Source organism: Pelodiscus sinensis, chromosome 2, assembly GCF_049634645.1.
Source record: "Pelodiscus sinensis isolate JC-2024 chromosome 2, ASM4963464v1, whole genome shotgun sequence".
Classification (NCBI taxonomy): domain Eukaryota; kingdom Metazoa; phylum Chordata; order Testudines; family Trionychidae; genus Pelodiscus; species Pelodiscus sinensis.
The window spans coordinates 209,560,083-209,586,624 of NC_134712.1; the positions used below are offsets into that span (position 1 = coordinate 209,560,083).

The window sequence follows — 26,542 nt, forward strand, 5'->3', positions numbered from 1 at the left end:
ACTCATACTCCTGGTTTACCAATACCATATGGATGTTTTGGATTGAAACATGGATAGTTCTCACTGAATTGCTTTTTCCTTCCCACTGCAGTGGAATGAGCAATGTGGTTTCCCTTTGCTGCCAATTGAGGGAAAATTGAAGTAAACACTGTGATTCTGTTGTTCAATTTCTGTTCAGGGCTGTCTTTTTATTAGCTCTGTCCTGGAAAAGTCGTTCACTCTTTATGCAGATGTGCCATATTGCAAAGGTCACTGTAACATGATGTCGTATCATAGGATCATCATAGCTTGATGTCATGTTAAGAGTCTGTATAGTATTTCAAGACAGATGAAACATCTGAAAAGCCTTGCAGGGACTGCCAAAATTCAGAGTCTCAAAATCATGATAGGTAACAACAACTTGAATGGTCTGTAGCAGGACAGTGAGCCACTATTGGGTTGAATCTCAAATGTAAGGAACACCACAATCCATATTTTTGAGAAAAAAGAAACTGCTGATAATGGGGAATTAATCCTATTTGGTGATTAATTTAATTGGAAGATTCTAAAACAGTGGCAAAATGCAGAAAAAGGTTCTGGATCAAATTTTCAGCATTATATATTAATAATGGTGTTGCTCAACTACAAATGAGCATGCACAGTAATTGTATATAATAGTGATGTGTGTGGACGGACTGGTAGTGAAATAGGCAAGCTATGCTTGAACCTTTTGCATGTAACATTCTAGAACTTTTGTTCGCCATTTTTGGTTAATCTATTCCCTTTCCTCAAACTCAGCCTTCACAATACCTAATTTGTCAGAACTGAATACGCGGTGAAGATAGCTACCTATCGGGTTAATTATTACTGTGCATGTTTAATATATACACACAAACATGTTGATAGGCACAGTATACAAAGCCAAAACAATGAAAAAAATCTGTCCCCTCTAAGTAGTAGTACAGTCTCATAGCAACTGTGGAGTTGTCTCACAGGTCCGGTGGCATAACCACTGGTGGAGTAATTAATGTCAGTTGTGCTCTGCATGCTTCTCTTCATTTGTACAGAGTTTCAATTTATAAATCATATAGCTAGATGAAGGTTGCTCATGGCCATTATACGAAAAAAAGAGTCCAAAAGTTTAACATAGTTGGCTATCAAAGGTTAAATGTGTGAATCTTCAGTCTTGATATAAATAATAAGTAATAAATAACAATACTTCACACTTTTATAGAACCAAAGAGCTTTGCAAAAAGGAGAATTGTCATTACCTTCATTTTATAGATAGGAATGTCACTTCACCTCATTAAGGACACAGAGCAAGTCAGTGATGAAACCAAAATATATATACAGGTTTCCTAACTGCCAATCTAGTGCCCTATTTTTATACTATAGGCATGTCTATACAGCAGCATTATTTCAAAATAACTCACATTATTCTGAAATAACAGAGTGCATGTCTACACAGCAAGCCCATTATTTTGAAATAATTTCAAAATAACGGGCTTCTTACTCTGACTTCTGTAACCCTGATTTCATGAGGAGTAAGGGAAGTCAAAGGAAGATCACTCTTCCTCCCACTTCCTGCAGCATACACAGTACCAAAAGCCAAGTTAAGGTACTTCAACTTCAGCTACGCAATTAATGTAGCTGAAGTTGCGTATCTTAATTCGACTTTGTCCCATAGCATAGACATACCCTATGTTGCATCCCAGAAAATGTATAATGGATGGTAGCATGCTTTAAATTACTACATATGGAATTTCAGAGAAAGGCTGCTAAATGACTGAAGCACAGTGTAACATGTGGTTGATCGTGAAATAAGCAATCTAACATCCACATTAGATTAAAAAAAATGGCTTTCTTCTCTCAAGAACAATTCACTGGTCAGTAGATTTTTGTTGATATTCATAATACGAATGTTCCTCCTTCTTGTATAATTTGATCAACAATAAAATATGCAATAATGTGCATATTTAAATGTTCATTAAGAGTTATAGTTAATACTACATAGAAACAAACATGATAATAGTAGAAGACTAGATGCAGAATAAGAGATTTGACGGCATGGATTGATATTTAACTCATATTTTGAAGGCTATTCTCATAACCATAAATAAATAAATAAAAGACAGTGGGACAAATCCTCAGCTTGTTTAAATGAGCAAGGCTCAACTGAAGGCGCAATATGACAATTTATAACAACTTAAGATCAGGTGCTATAATTCTCAAAAAAGAAAGCTTTGACTCTTTCTATGGATGGTGTCATGTTGTGAATAAGTACTGGATTACTGAGCTGCTGCAGGTGGGCCCAATTCAGCCCATTCTAATAGCAGATGACTTCATCATGTAGTTTGTGATGTAAGGAATATCCAAAGCATAGATTCTTTGGAACAATATTCTGAATAATTTTGTATGCCAAGCAAAACCCTAAAAGTTAACATGCCATATGACTGGTTCATAAAATAATATATCCGGAAACAGAACTGCATCATATGCTCAAATATGCTTGTACCAGACCAAATCCAGGCACGCTACTTTCTGCCCTTTTAAGTAAATTAATTTCTCTGTATGGGTTAAGAGCAAATAAGTCAGCTGTCTTCAATGGGCAAAATAAACAAAAACATCAGACAGTAGTCTATAGATAGTAAACAATGCATTTAATCTGAGCAGATATCTATTATTATAATGTTATAACAAGTCCAGTCTAGGACCTTTATCTTAAGATTCTAGCAATAGGAGCAAGATGTATAAGAGAGCTTCCAAAAAGTTAGGCTAAGAATTGAACAGCTGAATATAGACACCTAGATCCTAAAGCAACAGCCCTTATTTTTGTCATTAATTCATTAGACAAAAAAATTAAGCCAGCCAAATTTGGATACACCATTTACACAAGCTGACAACCCTGGAGTACCTCATTGCTAAAACAAACAGAAGAGATAATGATAGTACTGTCAGCCTCTGACCTTGAGTCAAACACATGATTAAAATGGTGACCAGCTCAAAGAAATGAGTAAAGTCTGTCAACTTAAACAATATGTGCTATTACACCTAAGATTCATCTAAAATGCATATTAACAAAAGTCTCACTTTTCCTGTCTTTTCGGGTCTTATGACATCTAGTCTAAACTAAAATCACATCTTTGACTAAGCCACACAAACAAACACTGTGTACAGAAGCTTCAGAATTGTGAAAGATCACAGAAATGACAAAAAACTCTGCTTAATATTTTTGAAATAAAATTGCTTTATTTTGCAGAAGTTTTCCTGCTGTTAGCATATGCTTCCCCATAACATTGCACTACTAGCATTTGACACACAAAACTAGACAGTTTTCAACTTGTTTCAGATCAGAAAGGCTTGCTGTCCCTGATATTTCCGCAGATCCAAGGAACCACGTCTTAGTCTTCTACATAAATTTTGGTACCCAGATAGAATTATGATTCTAAGCATCTTATAAAGCTACATAATTAACAATGTGTAACACAACAACATATAAATTGGATAACTAGGTATTAAGCAATCCTCTGAGGAACTTATTCCCTCTCACCCATCTCCCCCCATGATAAAAATGTACAAGAAGCTCTCTAGACATAGGGGAGTAGCTACTAAGTATTTTAGGGGAATACGGAGCTTATGAAAGGGGAATCGCCAGAACAGTATAATATTAATAAGCAAAATTCCTTTAATATACCGACTCAACATAGCTCACTTTTAGTCATTTATTTTAGGACGATTACCATTACTACAGCTTCTGCCCATTAAATGATGACATCTGTTGGGTAAAGAGAGCACACTGGGACATCAATAAGAAGTGCACTATCAAATAAAACATGAGCTGCTTTACAAGATGACAATACGGAGATCTGAAGAACCAAAGTTATTACTATAAATCTCTCATTTGTTTCTTGTATCAATTTAACCCCAGGGTGTCTTGGACAACACAGACAGAGAACAACGTTTATACATCCTAATTCACAACCATACCATCTGTCGCATAATATTTTTATCCATCTCCACAAATATATGTTAACATTGTGGTCAAAGAGGGGCAAATATATTATTTATTACCTTTCCTTGCTATATGAAATTAAACTACATGAAATTAAAGGAAATATTACCAAGGCTTCAAAATACGATTAATACACCTAAATAGAAAAACAACAATGTTGATGCTGGAGTGCACTATAATCTTAATCAATTCGCAATTGGATTTTAAAATTAAAACTGAATATTGACAAACTGTATAATAAAAATGCAAAAGCCAGAAACTACAGTACTGTAAAAACCAAAAGGAAAAAACCAAACATGTTATGTTCTATTATTGTAATATTACAACTCAACTACAAGCTCCACATTTTATAAGCAGAGATTATTTTATAGGTTCAGTCCTAAAAAAATCCTGAGAATTGCAGCTCTTATCCAAAGCATGACATTTAGGAATGCATTCAACTTGAGGCATGTGAACAGTCCCACTGAAGTGACTTCAGTGAGACTACACAGGCTAAATTAAAACTGGAGTGCTCAGAACCTTGCATGGTCATACCCCTATATTGAAATTCCTCTGGCTTCATTTTATATAGTGTTATTTTGCCACTTGAGAATACTGAAGACTGGGAATAACTGAAATTGAAACAAGTTCCCTTTTGCTACATTGAGAAGGTCTGAAAATAGTTATCAGGGTTGTTTTCAAGATTTTTTTTGCTCTCACTTATGAACTTATAAAACTTAAGCTTTATATTAAGGTATGCAAGAACTATGTAAATTAGATATCATTTAACTAGACATGATTCAGAAATCTGCAGTGTTGTACATAGTGTTCCCAGGATATGACCCAGTTGTGGTGAGTGAGGTAATATATTTTGCTGGACCAACTTCTGTTACTGAAAGAAACAAGACCTGAAGGATAGCTCTGTAGAGCTTGAAAGTTTGTCTCTTTCACCAACAAAAGTTGAGCCAATAAAAGATATTACCTCACATCATGATTTAGAAAAACAAATCCAATAAATTCTAAGAGGAGAAGGAGCAGCCAAAAAGACAAAAAATAATGGTGCATACTATAGAAGGTACTTGCTTCAAGAACCAAACTTTTCATATTTCACCTCTGAATAAGCAAGTTACTTACAAAAAGTGACATGAAAATTATTTTTGATAACCATTATCCCTGTTCCCTAATTATAAAGCCCACACATTTTAAAATCTAAATCAGATAGTGTTGAAAAATAAAAGTCAGTTTGCTATGAGAAAATAAGGATATGATTCTTTTAACCAACTGAACATTTTCATGGACAATTATTCCTGACAAATATTTGATGCCTATTGTTTAACTGACAGCTTTAAATATATTGTAATACATTTGCAGACTGTTCTTCTAATTCATGTGCTATTAATACAAGAGTAAACCAGTTGTATAATATTGTGTCTCTCACATCACATTCAGTATATAAAGATGGCATGATTTAGAAATGTAGAATTATATAACTTGATTGTGTTTTTAAGCCCTTGTGACTTCTCCTTGAACTACAAATGAATACATACATGCATACATGCATGCACACAAGTTCACAGATGTCCAAACTTTTCCATTTTCCTTCTACAGGGATTGAAATGTGTGCATTATTCTTGTGTTTATTTTACACTAAGGTTTTACAAACAAGTTGGTTAATACTCTGTTATGTGGGTGCAAATATCTGTGCACGTCTAATTTATGGACACAAATGCCACATCTTTATTTGGTTATCTGTGCATGGAGCCATTTATGATTTAGGCACCCCCAACATGATGCTTCCCTCCATGTAACAAACACTTTGAACATCTAGACCTTAATATTTAAAAATAAAACACTGTTCTTCCTCCACACATGTAAAATATTCTGAAATCATGGTACATATTACATAGGTTATGAAGAGCGATACTGCCAAACTTCAGGAAGGGATGTTTTCTCACATCCTAGACGTTATTTACTCAGTCTTCACTAATAGTAACAACATTGCGCACTTCACCTGGAAACTCAGACACTGTGGTGACAGTGGACACAAGTTCCTACATGGAACACCACGTAGTAAGAATGACATTCATCTGTTTGCAGGGATCCCTCAAAAGAGGGTTTACATGGAACTGAAGTGGTGTGTAGATCTTGGGCTGCCCTTCTTCACAGGGATGAATATCATATAAAGGTAATTTCCCCCAACATCATGTTCACAATTGATATAGTGGGCCTAGTAAATCGAACACTGATCACACTCCCATCGACCCCAGTACTCCACTGGGTCAAGAATAGAAAGGGAAGCCAACGAGAGTTTCTTCTACAGACCACCCCCTCAGAGTGGGGACACTGTGGTAATTTGAACTAAGATATGTATACTCCAGCTAAGCCAGTGATCACCAACCAGTAGATCAGGATCTACTAATAGATCTTTGAGCCTCTGACAGGTGACCCTGACAGGTTTGGCCAGGAAGCATCAACCGCTGGCACTTCAGTTGTCCCTCCACCCACTGTCATTGCTGCTCCTGCCCTCTGCCTTAGAGCTGTCCACTGGGAGCCTCCTGCGTGCTGTGGAGAGTGTAGGAGGAAGAAGTGCTGATGTGAGGGTGTTCCTTCCCTCCCCCACTACTGTACCCCATCTACACACAGAGAGAAGGAGATGGAGGGAGCTTGGCAATGCAAATCTCTGTCACTCATACACACTGTGTCTCTGTCATTCTCACACGCTTACACACAGTCCTTCACTCATCTCCAGACCCAACACATATAAGATAGGTTATTTTACTGCTTGCAAAGTGGATCGTTTTTGGTTTTTGACTAGGTCTGTGCATTTCATAATTTTCGTTTCTCTCTTACACTGAAACATAATTCTTTGAGTAGTGAATTCTAAAATGCTAACTTGTTGTGGCTGGAGTCATTATCTCTATAATTGCTGCTCCTGGAAGTGGCTGGCATATCCTTGAAGCCCCTGAGAAAGGCAGAGCAGAAGGTCTCTACACGCTGTCCTTGCCTGAAGACACCACTCCTGAAGATCAATAACAGGGAACTGTGGCCAGCAGAAGCTGTGGGCTTAGTGTCTGTAGATAAGGGGCAGCACATGGTGCCATGGAGCCATTGCTATAAGTGCCAGCTGCTTTCAGGAGTGGTATAAAGGCAGGGTTACTCCTGCCCTGGCCCAACCACAGCGTTCCACCACCCAGAAGTCTCAGTTACACGGTGCACAGACAAAGCCTGCTTCCTGAACCCCTATCCCAGCCCTGAACCAAACCTCCTGCCCTAGACGTGAGCTCCCCTGCACTCAAATTCCTTCTCAGAGCTTGCACCCTGAAACTCTCCTGGACCCTAATCCTCCCTCTCCCCCCTCCCACACACACACTCCAAATCCCTTGGCCCAAGACCAGAGTGTGCACCCCAACCCCTTATCCCACCCTGGTGAAAATGAGTGAGGATGGGGGGGAAAAAGGGAGATAGGGTGAGGCCTTGGAGAAAGGGTAGAGTAGGAGCAGGGGCAGAGCCTGGGCCTAAAAGAAGGGGCAGGAAAGAAGCCGGGCAAGGGTATTTGGGTTTAAGGTATATATTACATTGTGCTTAAACTGAAAAAGTAATCTTGTGGTTAAAGAGGCTGGAGACCACAGAGCTAAGCTATTCACTCAGCTGGAGTAGCAGTGTTTCTCAACTTTTTTTTATAATGTACCCCTTTTTTTAAAAACAAAATTATGAGTACCCCCAGTACCTACAGTTTTCAGACAATTATTTTTTCTACCATTGCAACACATTTGTTTAAACAACTTAATCATAGCCGGGTGGGTGATGACATTTTTGGGTGTAAAAAGTACAAAAACAATAAAGTACTGTAAAACAAAAATTCAGTTCTCCAAATTTCAGTTGTGTAGACTTCGAGTACTCTTAAGGGTACCTGGACCACTGATTGAGAAACACTACCTTAGTTGGACATAGGGTTGCCAGATGGTTTCAACAAAAAATACCGGACACACTTGACATTGTATCACAATCTACATTACATCTTATTTAGAAAATACCAGACATTTTCTCAAATTTGTTTCCTGAACAGAAAGCTGAAATACTGGACTGTCCGGTTCAAAATTGGACACCTGGCAACTATGGTTGCCAGGTGTCCAGTTTTGAACCGGACAGTCCAGTATTTCAGCTTTCTGTCCAGGAAACAAATTGAGAAAATTACGGACATATAAGTGTCCGGTATTTTCTAAGTAAGTTTTATTATTATCATGGGTATCAGTACGCAGTTGCGTACTGCCGGGCTGATAGACATGCTCACACTGCGTGAGCATGTCTACCAGCCAGGCAGTAGGCAACTACGCAGTAGAGAAGAGACGGAGGCGGGATGGAATCCCTAGGGCCAGACTCACCCGTGCGTGGGACAGGCAGCACCCCAGGATGTGCGTGCGCCCAGGCCAGCCCCGCTCCCCGCTGGCCGGTTCCCCACTCCTGCTCCCTGCCCCAGCCAGCCCCACTCCCCAGAAGCCAGTTCCCCCCCCCCCCCCAGGCAGCCCGCTCCCCGGTGGCCGGTTACCGCCCGGCCAGCCCTGCTCCCCTCAACCCCCTCCTGGCCAGCCCTGCTTCCCGGTGGCTGGTTCCCCCTCCCCAACCCCCTCTCGGCCAGCCCTGCTTCCCGGCAGCTAGTTCCTCCCCAACCAGCCCCGCTCCCCGCAACCCTCTCCTGGCCAGCCCTGCTTCTCTGTGGCCGGTTCCCCCTCCCCAACCCCTCTAGCCAGCCCCGCTCCCCCCGATCTCCCCCAGCCAGCCCCGCTCCCCCTGACCCCCTCCCAGCCAGCCCTGCTCCCCTCCTGGCTGGTATGCCCCTCCCTCCTCCCCCATCTGAGATCAAGTGTGTCCGTATTTTTTTTTTAAACCATCTGGGAACCCTACTGACAACCCTAGTTGGACATTGCCCCCAGCTGTAGACTAGGAATGTAAAAATTCACATAAAAATTTAACTGTGTAACTGCTAAAAAAAAATCCAAGAGGTTACAAGGTTACACATGCTGCGGTACTTCTTTAAGCCTTATACTGCAGGGCCTGCTGTGAAGCCTCCCCAGGAGCCCACTGCTGGGGCAGCCTTGCTGCCGCAGTGAAGCTGCCTCCCCAGGAGGCTTTGCTTCAGGTTCTGCAGCCAGCTTCCAGGGAGCCCTCATGTAACCTGGGGCTGGGGGAACAGGTCAAGCCCACCACAGACAGGGCTCCTCCCAACGTGGACAAGAAGCTGCTCCAGCCCCTACTTGTTTACTGGTTAACTACAGGCAGTCCCCGGGTTACGTACAAGATAGGGACTGTAGGTTTGTTCTTAAGTTGAATTTGTATGTAAGTCGGAACTGGTACATATTGTAGGGGAAACTCTAGCCAAACATTTTTTTTAGTTTTGGATAGCATTGGGAAAGGTTAACTCCCCTCTAATGTTTGTTTTGCTGTCTGTTCCCCTGTTCAGAAGATTTCACATCTATTTCTGTCCCTGTGACAAACTCAGGACTAAAGGAGTAACTCATCAAATACCAAACAGCTCTGCACCATGCTTTGAGCTAATAGCTTTATTTCCACACACCACCCAGGGTTCTAGGAGGAGGGTCCTTTTTTTGCTAACACAATGAGGCCAGCACTTTGTTTGTTTTGGTGGAGTCTTTGCCCAGGGAGCCCAGCATGTATAGGGGGAGGAGGGGCGGAGAGGCTGCTTTTGTCTGCTGTTCGGCAGCCTGTTGCTCAGGGGAGGGGGCAGCCTGTTGCTGGCAGGGGGGGAGGGGGGAGGCGTGCAGGATGCGAGGCCACGGGGGGGGGGGGGGCAGCGGGCATGGGGAGGCACTTTGCCTCTGCCCGGCAGCTCTGCGGGATCCCTGTCCCTGTGGCCAGCTGCTGCAGGCAGAGGCCAGTTGGAGCCGGCCGAAGAGGAGGAGGAGGTGGATTCTAGGACCCAGGTGAGCGAGCCCCGGGGACGCTGCTGCGCTCCGGGAGCCCGGCATGTATAGAGGGGAGGAGGGGCAGAGAGGCTGCTTTTGTCTGTTCGGCAGCCTGTTGCTCAGGGGAGGGGGCAGCCTGTTGCTGGCACAGGGGTGGGGGGGGGGGCAGCGGGCGTGGGGAGGCACTTTTCCTCTGCCCGGCAGCTCTGCAGGACCCCAGTCGGAGCCAGCCCGAGGAGGAGGAGGATCCTAGGACCCAGGTGAGCGAGCCCCGGGAATGCTGCTGCGCATGTGCGGGAGTTGCCTCACCCCGTTCGTATCTAGGGATCCGACGTAAGTCGGATCCACGTAAGTCGGGGACTGCCTGTATTTACATTCCTACTGTAAATCTGGTCTGAGATTAGGAAAGAGCCCGGGCATTGAGGTATACAGACTCCAACCAGTGTTTAGCAGAAATTATGTCAAGATACAGACTTCTAAAATACACACATTTATATACTGCCTTTTTTTTTTTTTTTTTTACATGGAGAATCCTGAGATAGGGCCATCTATATGGTTTCTTTCATTCTGACTATTGATCAGTATAGCAGCAGGATTATGCTTTAGGAAAGTTTACAGACAACTCCCTCTTCTACCAATGGCCAAACTAAATAAAAATTTGAACTTAAAAATGAAAGTAAACCTTATGTAGGTTACAATAGATCATATAGGTAGCATCTGAGCATAAAGGGAGATAAAGAACATTCCAATGAGCAAACTGCAGAGAGAATAATTGAGTCAGTGTAAATGTGACACTCAGGAAGTAAGTTTCCATTGTTTTATTAGAGGGGGAATAACGATTCACTGAAACTGATTCTTATTATCAGTTTCTGATATCTTATTAGTTCATAAACCTCAAAAAAGGACCACAGTTTTAAATGTCTTTTTCCTTCAAGAACAAACAGAAGATCAGTTATAAAAAATAATTAATAGTATAAGTTATAAATCAAAGTTATACTATATTTTCAACTCTGGCACTCGTGTTCCCTTGCTTAATCTCCTTTTAATCTCTTTTCTAGAAGCCTTTGCTACCTGTTCAGCAAGTCAGTTTTTGGTTACACATTATTTTAAGATGAATTACGCTAACTGGTGAAGATAAATTAGAGATTACTGTCTTAGGCACTATTTTTAATTCACATTTTTTAAAACCTGCAGACGTTAATCAGTGTCACCCACTATTAAATGAATAATAATATCATGCAGACTTCCAAGATACCAAGAAATTACAAGACCAAGGTCTTCATGGTTATGACATACAGAAAGCAGAAGGAAAAATAGTTCTGAAGCTCAGACAGCTGTTCCTACTCTACAATTTTATGTATGATGGTACTGCATATATTTAAAACTATGGAGCTACACCGAGTAGGTTAATATTTAGAAAAACACCATTTATTTACGAAGGGGAAAACTGAAGTGCTTGGGTGTGTACCACATACAATATTTTTGGAGTGCAAATGCATTAATGTGTCATACGGATAGGTTCATCTTCTTGTTTATCTGTAATCACAAACTTTTGTTTCTGTTTCAATGCCTAGTTTAACTCATTGTAATTCATCAAACCAACACATTTATAACTTGCATCATACACCATTACCATAGCACTTTCTTTAAACTTTCCTAAAAGATTCCCTTTCAAAATCAATACTGGAATGTATGCTGAATATAATAATCACGGTCTTTACTAGGTCTCTGTTGAATTCCTACTAGTAACATTCTTTTTAAGCTGTCAAATAGTTAAGGGCTGACTGTTTAGACCGTGGTGGGGAACCTTTTTTGGGTCAGGGGCTGCTGACCCACATAAAAATCAGTTGGGGGCTGCACACAAGAGAGAAGAAACCCCCCCCCCCCCCCAAAACTCTGGGAGAACCCTGAGCCCCAGAGGCCGGATCCAGGCAAGCTAGGGTCCGCATCTGACCCCCAGGCCTGAGATTTCCCACCCGTGGTTTACGTTAAATCACAGAGAATATGAGTATGTTACAGCTTTTCTCTATAGAGCTCATTTGTTCAGGTTAAGTAGTTAAATGCTCAGGCTTTCAATTCTAGAGGTCCCTGATTCAATTCTTAATGTGTTAGCTAATATTCCAACTGGCACATTTTGTATTCCACAGCTGACAGAGTTAGTGGGAAAGATCATCTCATCACTTATCTCTCAGTGGCTAAGACTTCAAATTTGATTGGCCATACTGGTTACTGGACTCCTGTAGGTCAAGGATACCAGGTGATGTTTTCTTTTAAGTAGCTGAAGAGAGACTACTGCTAAACAGATCTCAGGATACCAAAATTTATCTGGGATAGGAATATTAAAATTAGATTAATCAACTAATCAAATAGTCAATGACATTTACATGGACTATTTGATTAGTCGATAAGGGCGCTTCTGCTATGAAATGTAGCAAGAGTCTGCCCAGCTGTTGCTACATTTCAAAGGCAGAAGTGCCATGTAGCATTCCACCCTTGAAATTTACAAGAGCCCCATTAGCAAATGAGGGCGAGGGGGAGTGACTAGTCGCTTAGTTCCCTAATCTAGGAACTATCAGCAACACATTCTTCTTGGCTTTCATAGGATTTGGAAGATTGAGAATACTAGAAATCGTCAGTTACCTCACAGTTACAAACCCAATGGTATAAGATTAAGGGAGTTCTTGTCAAATCTGTTCATAAAATAGTGGCTCCATGTGTGGAAATCTTATGAAATAGAGATTTTGGAGAAAAAAAAAACCTTTGCTTTTTAAAGTTATAGGAATAACTTTCTATGTTTTAGGAAAGAGAATGGCTCAACAGGTAGGGTGCTAATCTGGAATTTGGGAGCCTCAGGTACTACTTCGGTATTTCATATGCAGCCACAATGTCTGTGCCTCAGCTATCCATTTGTAAAATTTGAGTATTACTTTCGAACATCTTTGAGAAGATAAAAACATTAAGCTGCACTTAGATGCTATGCTAACGCAGGCTAAGAACCTTAGGTTGATAGAGAATGGCTTGAATGCAAAGGTACTATTACAATTGTGGGTTTTTTCCCCTGCCATGCTGATTTTTCTTTGGCTCTCAGCAGGACCTCAGTTTATTTAGACTAAAAAATTCAAGTCACATCTACATCCTTGTCTGCATAGCCAGAGCAAAATCTACTACCCAATATCCTTAGGAATCTCTGGAACAGCAGTAGTTTATTCAATAATCTGTTAAGAAATATCACCACACACACTTAAGGAAAATGTAGTCTCTCTTACCTCAACAGGTTGCTTGTATGTAGGTCCCACCTCAGGCAATGTACTTTTATCTTTCGATGGTCTTCTTTGTTCATTAATTGTATCACCTATCAAAAGAAAAAAAGAAATGCATTTCAGCGTAATGTTTTCCATTTTCCACACAAACTAGTAAAATCAGTTTCTAGAGTACTAATGTCAAATTATATGAGTCACCGAACAAAAGACAATTAAGTCTATAAACAATATATTATATATAATTCCACATTTATATTTTCTAACGCAGAAGCAAGAAAAAAACCCATACACCTAGATTTTGTAAAGCAGTCCACAAATCATAATTTATTTTGGTCCACAAGGCAACAGATTAAGATGAGACACAAACTCTGAAAAAAATCTAGAACCCTGGTTTTAGATTCTTTTCGGAATATTCCAGGAGAGCCATTCGGGGGGGCGGGGGGGAGTGGGAAAGCAATAATGCCTTCAGAAGTAGCAGGAAAGTGGGGTCTGGGGTTAAGCCCATCACAGTCAGTCAAAAAGCATGCATCAAGATAGTGGTCTTCAAGAAAATGTGGCAGATGCCACAGCTGTAGCAGGCAAAATTATAGCACATTTCTAAAGATCATGAACCTGAATCAATCTTGAGGCACAAAAGTACAAACAATAATTTTAACAAACAATAAAGTAGGGTCTTACCAATCTCACAGTTCATTTCAATCAATTTCACAATCATAGGATTTAAAAAATTGTAAGTGTCATGATTTCAGCTTTTTAAATCTGAAATTTCAGTGTGTTGCAATTGTAGAAGTCTTGACCCAAAAAGGAGCTGTGGAGGATTCACAAGGTTATTTGGGGGTAGGGGAGGGGGGAAGGGGGAAGGGGTTGTAGTACTGCTACCCTTATTATTATGCTACTTCAGGTACAGGCAGTCCTCGGGTTACGTACAAGATAGGGACTGTAGGTTTGTTCTTAAGTTGAATCTGTATGTAAGTCGGAACTGGCGTCCAGATTCAGCTGCTGCTGAAACTGATCAGCGGCTGATTCCAGGAAGCCCGGGGCAGGGGCTTCCTGTAGTCAGCCACTGGTCAGTTTCAGCAGCGGCTGACTTGGGGACGCCTGGGGCAGAGCAGCTGGGGTGCTGCCGGGTTGGTCCAGTAGCGCCCAGAGCGGCGCTATGGGACCAACCGGCAGCGCCCCAGCTGCTGTACCACAGGCATCCGGAGCAAAGCCACGGAGCACGGGGGCAGCGGGACAGCCCAGACGCGTCTGGGCTGTCCGCTGCCCAAGTGTTCCGCAGCTTTGCTCCCTGTCCCCCTGGTCTGCAGACCAGGGAGACGGGGAGCAAAGCAGAGCAAAGCTGCGGAGCCCGAGGGCAGCAGGACAGCCACGGCGCGTCTGGGCTGTCCCACTGCCCCGGTGCTCCGCCGCTTTGCTTCCTCTCCCTGGTCTGCTGGAGACCAGAGAGACAGGCCCCGTTCGTAACTGCGGATCCGACATAAGTCGGATCCGCGTAACTCGGGGACTGCCTGTAGTTGTGCAATCTTCAGAGCTGGATAGCTGGAGAGCGGTGGCTGCTGGCTGGGAGTCCAGCGATGAAGGCAGAGCTGCAATAAGCAACAGCCCATTAGTAAGGATGGTATGGTATGGTATGGCCAGCATTACTTCTGCACTGCTGCTGGTGGAACACTGCCTTCAGAGATGAAACCCCCAGCCAACAGCCACTGCTCTCTTCTGAAGGCAGCACGGAAGTAAGAGTGGCAATACTATGATGCCCCATAAAATAATCTTGTGACCTCTTGCAACTCCCTTTTGGTTCAGGACACCTACTTTGAAAAATGCTGATCTCCTTTGTGAAATCTGTATACGGTAAAAGCACACAACAGACCTTATTTCATTGGGAGGAGATCAGATTTCAAAGTCCGTGATACAACGTGCAGGAGAAAGTGCCTGCAATCATTGTGCACAGCGCAGAGTTCCAGCAGGTTGGTATGCAGTCGGGATTTGTGACCATCTTCCCTGAGCAAAGTGATGCTTTAGGGGCACACCCCAGCCAAGGAGGCAAGCATCCATAGTAATCTGGGTGGATGGCAGTGTCTGGTGGAATGGGACACCCAAAAAGAGGTTTTCTGTATTGGACCACCATTGCAGGGAAGCATGCAAGCATCTTTGGAGGAACTGAAATCTGCTTGTGTACATGTGTTTTGACAGGGTGTATAGTAAGGAGACCAAGTGTTGGAGGCAGTGGAAGTGCAGATAGTGTGATGGACCACATATGTCATGGTGGTCACATGGCTCATGAGCAGGAGACAGATTAGTACTGTCATGGTGGGGCTGGACGCCAAGATCAAAACCAGGTTTCTTATGGCGTCAAAACACTGGTTCAGAAGATATGCCCGTGCTGTAGTGGAATCCAGAAGAACTCCTATGAACTCTAAAGATTGGGTGGGGCATATGGTCGATTTCTGTTCTTTGACGAGGCTGAGAGATTCAAAGAGCCTCTTGGTAAAAAGAACCATGTCTTTTGTGGTTTGTTGGGAAGTACCTTGTATAAAGCAATCATCCAGGTACGGAAAAGTCAGAATATCCTGGTGATATAGCTATGCTGCAACAACAGCTAAGGTCTTTGAGAAGACTTTGAGAGCAGAAGAAAGTCTGAAAGGAAGGACTCTATCAGAAATGCTCAGAGGCAACTGTAAAACAGAAAAACATCTGTGCGATGGGTGTATGGTCACATGGAATTAAGCATCCTGAAGGCTGAGGGCTGCAAATCAGTCTCCCTCATCCAGTGCCAGAATGATTGATGTGAGCGTGATCATTTTGAACTGTTGCTTGCGGAGATACTTGGTTAACTGATGAAGATCGAGGATGGGTCTCCAACAGCCTGTTCTCTCTCTGTGAGGAACTAGTTGGAATAAAAGCCTCTGCCCCAAAATTGATCAGGCACCCTCTCTTTGGCTCCTGCGTGTAGGAGGTGCTCCACTTCTTGACATACAGGGACAGGAAGGGTGGGGAGATTAGAGAAACAGAGATGAGGCGCATGTCGTCTCTGTACTTCACAATCTCCAGGACCCAACAGTCTGTGATAATTGCTACCAATTGGTTGTAAAAGGGGCACAAACTGTGGTGGAAGATCATTGCATGTTTGCAAGGCACTGCTGGAGAGGAGAGGTCATGCAGACCCTCGACCAAAATCTCAAACCTGCTGTTTGGAGCAGTGCCAAGCAAACGAGTGGGTGCTGGGAGCTCGCCTGTGTTGATTTCTTGTCCTGGAACGACTCTGGACAAAGGATCTTTGTTGTTGTCTTGGATAAGAGAAGTCTCTCTGCCTCTGATATAGGGAGTGTAGCGCCTGCTGCAGTAGGGAGGTGTGTACGTCCATAGAGTACACAGGCTCGTGTAAGAGTCCTTGCTAGAATTGAGAACTTAATCTGTTTTAGCTGCAAAGAGCTTTTTCTTATCAAATGGCAAGTCCTCAACACTGGTTTGTAGATTTTTTGGGAACCCTGGCGCTTGTAACCATGAGGAGGTCACATCACTCTGGATGCTTTCAGTGACGCTGGAGCTATGTTAAGGACTACGTGTTCCATGTTTCTGGTTCCGCGACTGATAGGGCACGGGAGCATCTGGTGCCAGAGGTGCTTTGTTTATCTCCCATGCTGACTCTGGAAGGTAGAGAACAGGCAGGAGAGGACCTTCTTTCTGCAGGCAACTTAGATGAAAGGGAGCTTGCCTGTTTCTTTTGTTTACTGGTAGTCTCTGGTTGACTGCTCTCATCCCAGGTTCTCTGAAGCTCCAGAGCCTTATCAAAAAGCAACATACATAGTCTCAGCTCCCTGTCCCCATGCACTCTGGTCATGAGGTTACAGCAATGCATACATTTCTGAGGGATGTGTGCCTCACCTAGGCATCAAATGCAGGATGCATGATCATCCGAGGCAGGCATTGGGTCACGACACTTGTCACATTTCTTTAAGCCAGGGGGACTGGGCTTTTTTTAAAAAAATATTAATAGGGAACCACTCCATTTGTGCTCAGACAATTTAATTCGTATGATCTTTCCCTTGTCTTTTCTCTTTTTCCTTTCTCTGGGTACGTCTACACTGCATCCCTAGTTCGGACTAGGGATGCAAATGGAGACGACTGAAGTAGTTAATGAAGCAGAGATTTAAATATCCTGCGCTTCATTAACATGATCTTGCTGGTGCGCTAGTTCGAATCACAGCTGATTCGAACCAGGAATTGCACGCTGGGACACGTTAGTTCGGACTAAAGCCCTTAGTCTGAACTAACGTTACTCCTCAAAAAATGAGGATATTTAAATCCCCGCTTTATTAACTACTTTGGTCGTCTCCATTTGCATCCCTAGTCCGAACTAGGGATACAGTGTAGACGTACCCTCACTTTCTTTTTTCTCTTTTTGTTTTTGCATGTGTATATATATTCTTATTTATTTATTTATACAGGCACTAAATGTCCAAAAAAGCTGCAAGCTGCCACCGGACCTGCGCTCACAGAGCACTGTGTGTCAGCGGCGTTTATATTATTTACATGAAGAAAAAAGTCTTTCTATTTTTTAAACCTAAACTACTAACAAGCTAAAAAACAAATAGAAGACTTACCTATTTTGAAAAGTTAGGTATTGAATACAAACTTTGCCACCTCGATGTTTATACTTTTTCCAGCTCCCAAAATGAATACACTGAACAGAACTATTTCCAGAAAAGAATTTTGAGAAGCACCATTTGTCAGCCGAAATGGTCAGGGCAGTGTGTGCATGTGCGTCTCAGCAGTTGAAGACTTGGGTGTAACACAAAGTCTCGTCGCAGTGGGCAGTCTAGGAGGCTGGAGGGCGCCCCGAAAAAGAGTTTAACGTCTGTGACTTTACTGCTAGGACCGGGGTCCCGTCGCAGAGGGCAGCCAACAGGCTCTCAGACGCCCCGAGTTTATAGGAAGAGCTTATTACACCTCAGATCTTAGCTGCTAGGATACAGGACCCCTTTGCAGCGGGAAGCCTGGGGAGGCTGAGAGATGCCCCAACGGATCTGTCCCCTGGAAGTGACATGATCCAAAACGCCCAAGCTCTCTCTATATCTGTCCCTTATGACCGGCTGAATTTCTTTTAAATTGTGCTTGGTTCTGTTACAGCAACTGAAAGAGTCAGGTTAAAGCTTAAACAGTTACTATTTTATTGTTACAGGGTAAACTTAGTTGTTAAATGCTACTACTGTGTTACAGATAACACAGCCACTACAAAGGACAGGACATAAATTACACTAAGAAGTCACTTACAGGTACCATGAAACCCTTTTGGTTCTCTGAGCTCTTATTAAATGCATGCAAAATAGACACCTGGCAGGTATATATTCTCACCCCTGCGTTCCAGACTTGGTGTGACCAGCGTCTCTCTCTCAATCCCTCGGGAAGAAGTAGGGCGAGGTTGGGCGTCCCACAGACCTCGGGAGACAATCAATACCTGCCAGCAGGTGTAGATGATTGGAGCTCAAATGGGGTGGGCTACTAAACCCCTCTTTATACTCCTTGGGTCATATAGGCTTCTTCCTGGGCTCAAGTGGCCAATTAGGAAAAATGGCTTTGAAAGCCAAGTTTCCCACGAAGGGTGCAAAGCATAATTCACACCTGGGAAAATGCAGACAATGGGCACCTCTGGTATGTGATGGGTGAAGATTCCTCTCCTGGGACAGTGCAGGCGTGTCAATTACTGGTACTAGCCATCAGGGCAACGGGAGGCCCCGGGTCGTCAGCTAGCCCATTTACTGTCTGGTTTCTGTTTATGGTAGAGTCAGGGACAGGCAGCACACCTGCGTTCCCAGGGCATCAAAGGCTGACTGCCTTTCTCTTGCTCTCTGGGGGGAGAGGGAAAACAAGATGGGGTTTATGTCTGGCTACACCATTATTTACCTCTTTCTAAAGTGAAAAACTGCCATTTATTTTTACCCTTCATTTCTTAATGGTTAACCCATTACTGATCCTGTGATTGGTTAGTTTGCTTAAGGGCCCTTAATGAAGGACTCTGTTTTCTTCACTAGGATTTAACTTCCACTTTTTAAACTATGCCCTTTAAGCTCTCACTGTTTCTTTTACTTGACTGTTAATTCATGGGGACACTTTTTTGGTTCTCCTACTGTTCTTTTTAATTTGAGGTATACATTTAAGGTGGGGCGTCTATTATTGTGTCTTTGAAAAGTCTCCATGCAGCTTGCAGGCATTTTACTGCATATAAAATGAGTGAACCCACCCACAGAACTACTCCAAACTCTTTTGCCTCAAAAAATATGAAAAAAAGAAATGAGGAAAAACAAGCTGCAGTCTCTAGTATCTGACCTCTTAGTGTGAGGCAGATAGAATGGCCTCCTGTACCTTCCAGGAAACAAGAATCAAATCACCACCTTAAAGTGATTTTTATTACAAAATTAAAGATCAACTTAATAAAGCATACTTGATTGCTAGAGGTTACAGAGCAACTAAGGAAGACAAATTAAATCAGAGGAAAATCTCTGGGAACAATGCTAGATGGTATATGGAGAAGGGAGACATTCACACAAAGACATTCAAACCAAACTGCCAAAAAAAAGAAAAATGTCTCTGAATGTGACTAGATTCACTCCTCTCCCTCCCCTCCTTTACTTACTTCCAATCTTCTCTTTATTCAGTCCACTTCCATGCCCCAAATTCCTTAGAGACCTGGTAGTCCTGCCTGGGTTTAAACCACTCTGTCTCTCTCAACTCCTGGTTTTTCTCTCCCACACAAAGAAAGCAGGCAAGGAATCTTATACAATTCAAATTTCAGCCCTCTATTTCGATTGGTTCTCTCAGCCCCCTGGCCAACACCCTAGCTAGCTACCTGAGTTTAACCCATTAGACCCCATGTGCTAGTCAGTACTCCTCCTATCTATTACACATGGGGTAAGAGGGAAGGTCCTTTCATGGACTGAGAATTGGTTAAAAGACAGGAAACAAAGGGTAGGAATAAATGTTAAGTTTTCAGAATGGAGAGAGGTAACTAGTGGTGTCCCCCGAGAGTCTGTCCTAGGACTTATTCAACTTATTTATAAATGATATGGAGAAAGGAGTAAACAACAGTGAGGTGGCAAAATCTGCAGATGATACTAAACTGCTCAAGATAGTTAAGACCAAAGCAGACTGTGAAGCACTTCAAAAAGATCTCACAAAACTAAGGGTACGTCTAGACTACATGCCTCTGTCGCCAGAGGCATGTAGATTAGGCTACCAGACATAGGAAAATGAAGCGGCGATTTAAATAATTGCCGCTTCATTTAAATTTACATGGCTGCCGCGCTGAGCTGACAAACAGCAGATCAACTGTTTGTCGGCTCAGCGCGATAGTCTGGACGTGCGGGTGTCGACATTAAAGGTATTTGTTGACCACCCAGGTATACCTCATCCCAGGAGGCATACCTGGGTGGTCGACAAATACCTTTGATGTCGACACCCGCACGTCCAGACTATCGCGCTGAGCCGACAAACAGTTGATCTGCTGTTTGTCGGCTCAGCGCGGCAGCCATGTAAATTTAAAATAGGAGACTAAAGGGGGGGATATGATAGAGGTCTATAAAATCATGACTGGCATGGAAAGAGTGAAAAAGGAAAAGCTATTCACTTGTTCCCATAACATCAGAACTAGAGGTCATCAAATGAAATTAATGAGTAGCAGATTTAAAAACAAACAAAAGGAAGTTTTCCTTCGTGCAGCGCAGAGAGTCAACTTGTGGAATTCTTTGCCAGAAGACGTTGTGAGGACCAGGACTTTAATAGGATTCAAAAAAGAGCTATATAGATTCATGGAGGTTAGGTCCATCAATGACTATTAGCCAGGATGGGTAGGAATGGTATCCTTAGCCTCTGTTTGTCTGGAAATGGATGACAGGAGAGGGATTATGTGATGATTACCTGGGGGGGAGAGGGGAGGAATTTGTTTTATTTATTAAAAGCCCAAACACATACACTCACTGAAAAAGGGGGGGAAAAAAAAATCAAAAAACCCAAAAAAACCACAACCAACCACACCACCATCACACCAAAGTAGTGGTTCTCAACTTTCTCTAAATCAGGGCTTCCCTTGCCAATATCGGAAGGAAAGGATAGTAACAAGCATCTGACATTTGTTTATGGTTCCCTACATTGACCAATGCTCTAAAAAAAATTAGACGATAGAACAAAAAGGGAAGAATGTGAGTTATAAAAGCTGTACAAAATATGAAAAAGAACATGGGCTAATGAAACTAAGAAGGGATATAACTTTGTTCAAATCAGCTAATAATTCAGAAACCTAGCCAGGTCGTTTTAAAAATGCTCACTTGTACATTCATCCCAACAAAAGTGTAGTAGCTTTGCACCACCTCAAAGATATACAGTAAAACTCCAATTGTTCAGCATCCAGTGGTCCGGCACTCCCTATAGTCCGGCACCAACTGGAACCCGGAAGTGCTCCGGCCAAACGGACAATTGGACCCACTCAACGCCGCTTCCTCAAATTTGCTGCTGCCGCTGCTGAAACTGACCAGCTGTGGACCTGGGGAAGTGGTGTGGAGCAGAGCAGCTGGGGTGCTGTGGGATCAACCCAGCAGCTCCGTGCCGCTGCTGAAACTGACTAGCGGCGGACTTGGGGAAGCTGCAGAGCAGAACGGCTGGGGTGCTGCCAGGCACCGAGCAGGGTGGTGAGGGCAGCGCTGCGGGACCAACCAGGCAGCACCCCAGCTGCTCTGCCCCATGGCTTCCCCAAGTCTGCTGTTTATCAGTTTCAGCAACAGCGGACTTGGGAAACTGGGTTGGACCTTCAGCACCGCCCCTGAGCAGTGCTGAGGTGCTGCTGGGTTGGTCCCGCAGTGCTGCTCAGGTGAGGGGCAGTACTGCAGGACCAACCCAGCAGCGCCCCAGGTGCTCTGCCCTGCCGCTTCCACAAGTCGTCACTGCCGCTTGCAAGCCCAGCTGGCCTGTCGCCGGCGGCTGTGTGGGGCTTCCCCCGCCTCTCTGCAAAACGGCGGAGGGTTCGCCCCACACTGCGCCGTTCCCCGCTGACCCCCTTCCCCAACCTCTCATAGCCTCCCTTCCGAGGTACTCCGGCATATCCGATAATCAAGCACTTCCTGGGTCCCAAAGGTGACAGATTATCGGAAGTTTACTGTACTTGCATAGACTCATTTAATTTAGTATTAATATATTATTATCATATACAGATCTTGTAGCTTAATTTTTTCCTTTTTAATTTTAAAATGACTGAACATAGTGATATACCTTGAAGTATAAGAATGTACAATAGCATAATTTAATAATACTGAAGGATGAAAATGAGGAATGAATCTTCTAAACAGTTGGGCAATATTTTTATATGAAATATTCCCCACAGCAATTATCAGCTCATTTGAAAAATAACTTGTATTCTCCATCTAACTTTTCATACATGCTCCACAAAAAACAATTGCCTTTTGAAAAAGCAATTTAAAAACTGATACAATATAACCTGTAAACCAGATCTAATATCTACATTTCCTAAACAAGAATTATGGGTAGATCAAGAGATGTGTTATGTGCCTTCCTACCTATTAATATAATCTCTAGAGAGCAGCCTCTTTCAAAAATCAAAGGACTGTAGTAGCCAATCCAGAGATTTTAGATTCTGAATGGAAATCCTATGTTGCACCCATTGCAGCATTTGCATACCATTACCTCTTTCTTGTCTAACTATCAATGTTACTTCCAGGCTTGGAACCCTAAGGAAAAGCAGATTTCTTTCACCTAACATAATATGCATCATAATATATTTACTTCACCCCCCAATAATAATCTCCTGAAAATTCCTGTATGTTCTTAAATGTCTCACAGTAACGTGAAACCATTATACACTGACAATACAGTATATGAAAAAAGGAATTCAGAATCAAAGAGAATTGTATTAGACAGAGGGAACAACCTTTCCACCACATACCTCCCCCGCCCCGAAAAAAAGTTCAACCACCAACACACACTAGCCTGGGTCTTCACGATAAAATTAATAGTAGTAATGCTCTTACTAATTTTAGTTAACAGATCTACTTTAATTTTGGTGATGAAATAGGGAAAACAGCCAGTTTTTCACACAAATTAAACATGTGTATTTATAATTTATCCTCAGAAACAGTAACAACAGCATTCAAAACCAAATGAATACTGTAGTTAATCTCTGGATCAGACTTCTTTCCTGAATGACCAGCTCCACACAATGAAAGATTAAATGCTACATTTTTAAGAGCAGATAGGCCAATAATGTGGATTAACTGGGATTAGTATTATTTTCTGATTACTCTCGTGCTTTAAAATGGTTTAGTATTGCTATGAACTTCACTTTAAGGCCAATTCTGTAAAGGAGACTGAACCAGGGAATTCCTGATTTACTTTTATCCTCTATATAAACAAAACAGAAATAAATGTATATCAATTCAATTTTATAATCTAAGTTTTTTTTAAATATAGTAGAATAAGTTATGAAAAACCCACAGATTTTTAATATTTCTCACTTTGATACATGAGACAACTGATGAGTCATTGTTTTTATTTTCTTGTTATTCTTGGAAATAATAGTTTGACTTCCTTAGAAAAACACTGACCTTTAAAATACTAATGTGGAGTTCTGTGGCACCTTAAAAGCTAACAGATTCTTTTTGTTACTCTTTAAGGTGCCACCGGACTCCTTGTTGTTTTTGCAGATAAAGATTAATAATAGCTACCACTCTGAGACTTTAAAATACTGGAATTTAACTCAAGTCTGCTGAGGATTATAATGGAAATCATACAAAAGACAGGCACAAATACTTAAGAGAATCAAGGGAAAATGACAATTTCGCTGCAACTAAACAATCGCCATATACATTCTATAATTAAGTCATAAAACTCAAAGTGAATTATCACAATCATCAATTTTAGTGTGCTAGCCTTTTAAATGCAAGTATTTATGTAAAATACAGGCACCTTTTCAGCTGCGTCTTAGTGAAACAAAACCACCACAAAATACAAGCTGCATTTATTTCATAGCTTTAGCAAGAGTTCATACAAAACAAAAGGTATTTAACGATTGTACAGATACTATACGAATAGGAATAGCAAAGTTACTACTACCAAAAGCTTTATTACTTTCATAATTTGTGGACAAAATGAAAAACTACCGTAACTGCAAATCAAAAACTTATATTATAGTGAAGTATAACAACCTATTGATGGAATGCTTTTAGTCAGAAAATGCCAGTTCATCAAAATCAAATCATATTGGTGGAATGTACTGATTTCAATTAAACTTGTGATGGAAACTTGACTAATTTCCTGCCAGTTCACCCATCCCATTTTCTCAAGACAGACAAGGTTTCCAAGCTCCTGGCTCCAAGTTTTCCTGGAAAGCCTGCACATCAGGCACCATGCTTTTTGAATGCTTGGGATCCTCTCAGGGCCCAGTTCCCATGATCACTGGCTGAATGCATGGCAGGCTACTGAAGAATCTAATTTCCTCTACAAACCACTTGAAAGGCAGCAACTTAGTAGAAGCTCCTAAAGCGTTCATGCTGTTGGCTGCTTCATAGCCCACCAAACAAACTACTAGGGAGACAAGGCTCCTAGGCTCCATGGCTGTTCAACAGACTGAGCTACATGGCTTCCAGTTATCCAAAGTCTGCAGCTTCTCAGCAGCCGAAACCAGAGTTCCTAAGTTCCCTGGCAGCCTGCCTCATGGGGAAGCCATTGAGCAGGCTTTCCGGCTGCCTCTGCGTCTCTCCTCTCCAGAATGCTCAGCTCCTAAGCAAACCAGCTGGCAGGCTGCTATGGAGCTCTGGCTCCCAGATTCCAAGGACTGCTTGGCAGTCTGGCTGTCCAGCTTCATAGGCTTCAGGCTGTCCAGCTCCTTGGCAGCCCATCTGGTGAAATGCCAATTTAGCCAGGGCTCCCTGAGCAGCCCAGGGAGGAAACCAAAAGTTATGTTTTGGTTCTCACTGAGGTATCTAGTTTAAAAACAGCCTTTCATGACAATATTGTACAAATATTTTTTTCTTCTAAATATGAAACTTTTCACAGGACAGAAAGATTGTTTCCCTGTCATCTCTACATGTGATCTTGGGGGGGGGGGGGGGGGTAGGGGAGGAAGACTCATCTTCTATATATTTAAACTAAGCCTGATCTTAATTGCAATACTTTCAAGGTTTGATTTTAAACTAGTTCAATTAAACCAACACAACATTAAGGCTGTCCATATACAAAGTCCACTTCAACTTGATTTATACTGCTTTAACCATATTAGTAAATTATAGGCACAAACTAAACAGGACACTAAACCAGTTTTTAAACTTATTTGTGTTTAAACCATACCGTGATTTGCAAGGATTTAACAAAAACATTTGTAAAGGAGAATTCTACCACTATAACATTCAATAATTTATTTCTTTATCCTTTCAAAAAAGTTGAAAATTAAGTGGTTTCATAGTTTAGAACCATGAAACATGTTATTAGTTTGCATATGAGAATGTTATATACTAAGTCAGAGGATCTTATGCTATACATAACATCTCATGGCATATATCACATCAGGAATTAATACTGTGGATCTGTAATTTGTAACCAAAAGTGATGTTGACAGACAATTACACTTGCATATAACTGAATGAGAAATGAAATGCACGATATGAATTAAAGTATTTCACTTCTTCAAATGAGTGCACTAGAAGAAACATTCAGGCCATTATCTATTTGACATTTAATAGAAATGCACAGGATGTTTGGATTTTCGAGTTTATTCCTTAAATTCAAGGAACAACTGATCAGCTTTAAATTTTGGTCATTCACTTGGGCCCAAACTAGTATTTTTACCCCATGCCATGTTCTCTGGGATAATTAACATCGCTCAATTCCTTCTGAGTCATTAATAGCACTCCAACAAAGATTGTAGTACAGGGCATTCAAATTGTGAATGAATTTTAATAAATTCAAATCATGCTATTTTTTTCCACTCTCAAAGATACCTTCTTTCCCATACGTACGTCAGAAGATTGGACACTTTAAGCCACTGATTTCAATTCTTCAACCTTAAACACTAGCTTATGATTTTTTTCTTAATTTTTTCTGCAAGATGCTGTAGGACAACACCAGTGGTTCTCAAATGGTGGTCCACAGACCAATAGTTATCCACAGACACCTTGCAGATGGGCTGTGGCTGAAGCTCAGCCTTTCCCTAGAAGTAGGAAGCCTGCACTGGCACTCCAGCCCTGTGACTCTCCCTCCCGCGAGGTTGGAGCGCAATCACTTGCAAGCAGGAATAAGAGATCCTCCGGAAAAGGGCTTTATTCCGGAGGATCGCGCCAGTCTGGACGCTCTTTTCCGGCTTTTCCCCAAGCTGGAAAAAAAGCAGCGGCCATGTT

The 26,542-nt window shown here is 42.1% G+C and overlaps 1 protein-coding gene across 10 annotated transcripts in view; it reads right to left on the minus strand.

Moving 5' to 3' along the window:
• The window catches only part of UMAD1 (UBAP1-MVB12-associated (UMA) domain containing 1), a 152,449-nt gene that overhangs the window by 64,782 nt on the left and 61,125 nt on the right, over nucleotides 1-26,542 (minus strand). For all 10 annotated transcript variants that reach the window (XR_012902033.1, XR_012902036.1, XR_012902035.1 and 7 more), the window contains one exon: nucleotides 13,158-13,243. Coding sequence is in view for 3 of the 10 variants with exons in the window: in XM_075922320.1 (XP_075778435.1) it covers nucleotides 13,158-13,243 (86 nt within the window). In the remaining 7 variants the exon portion in view is untranslated. The remainder of the gene's footprint in view (nucleotides 1-13,157; nucleotides 13,244-26,542) is intronic.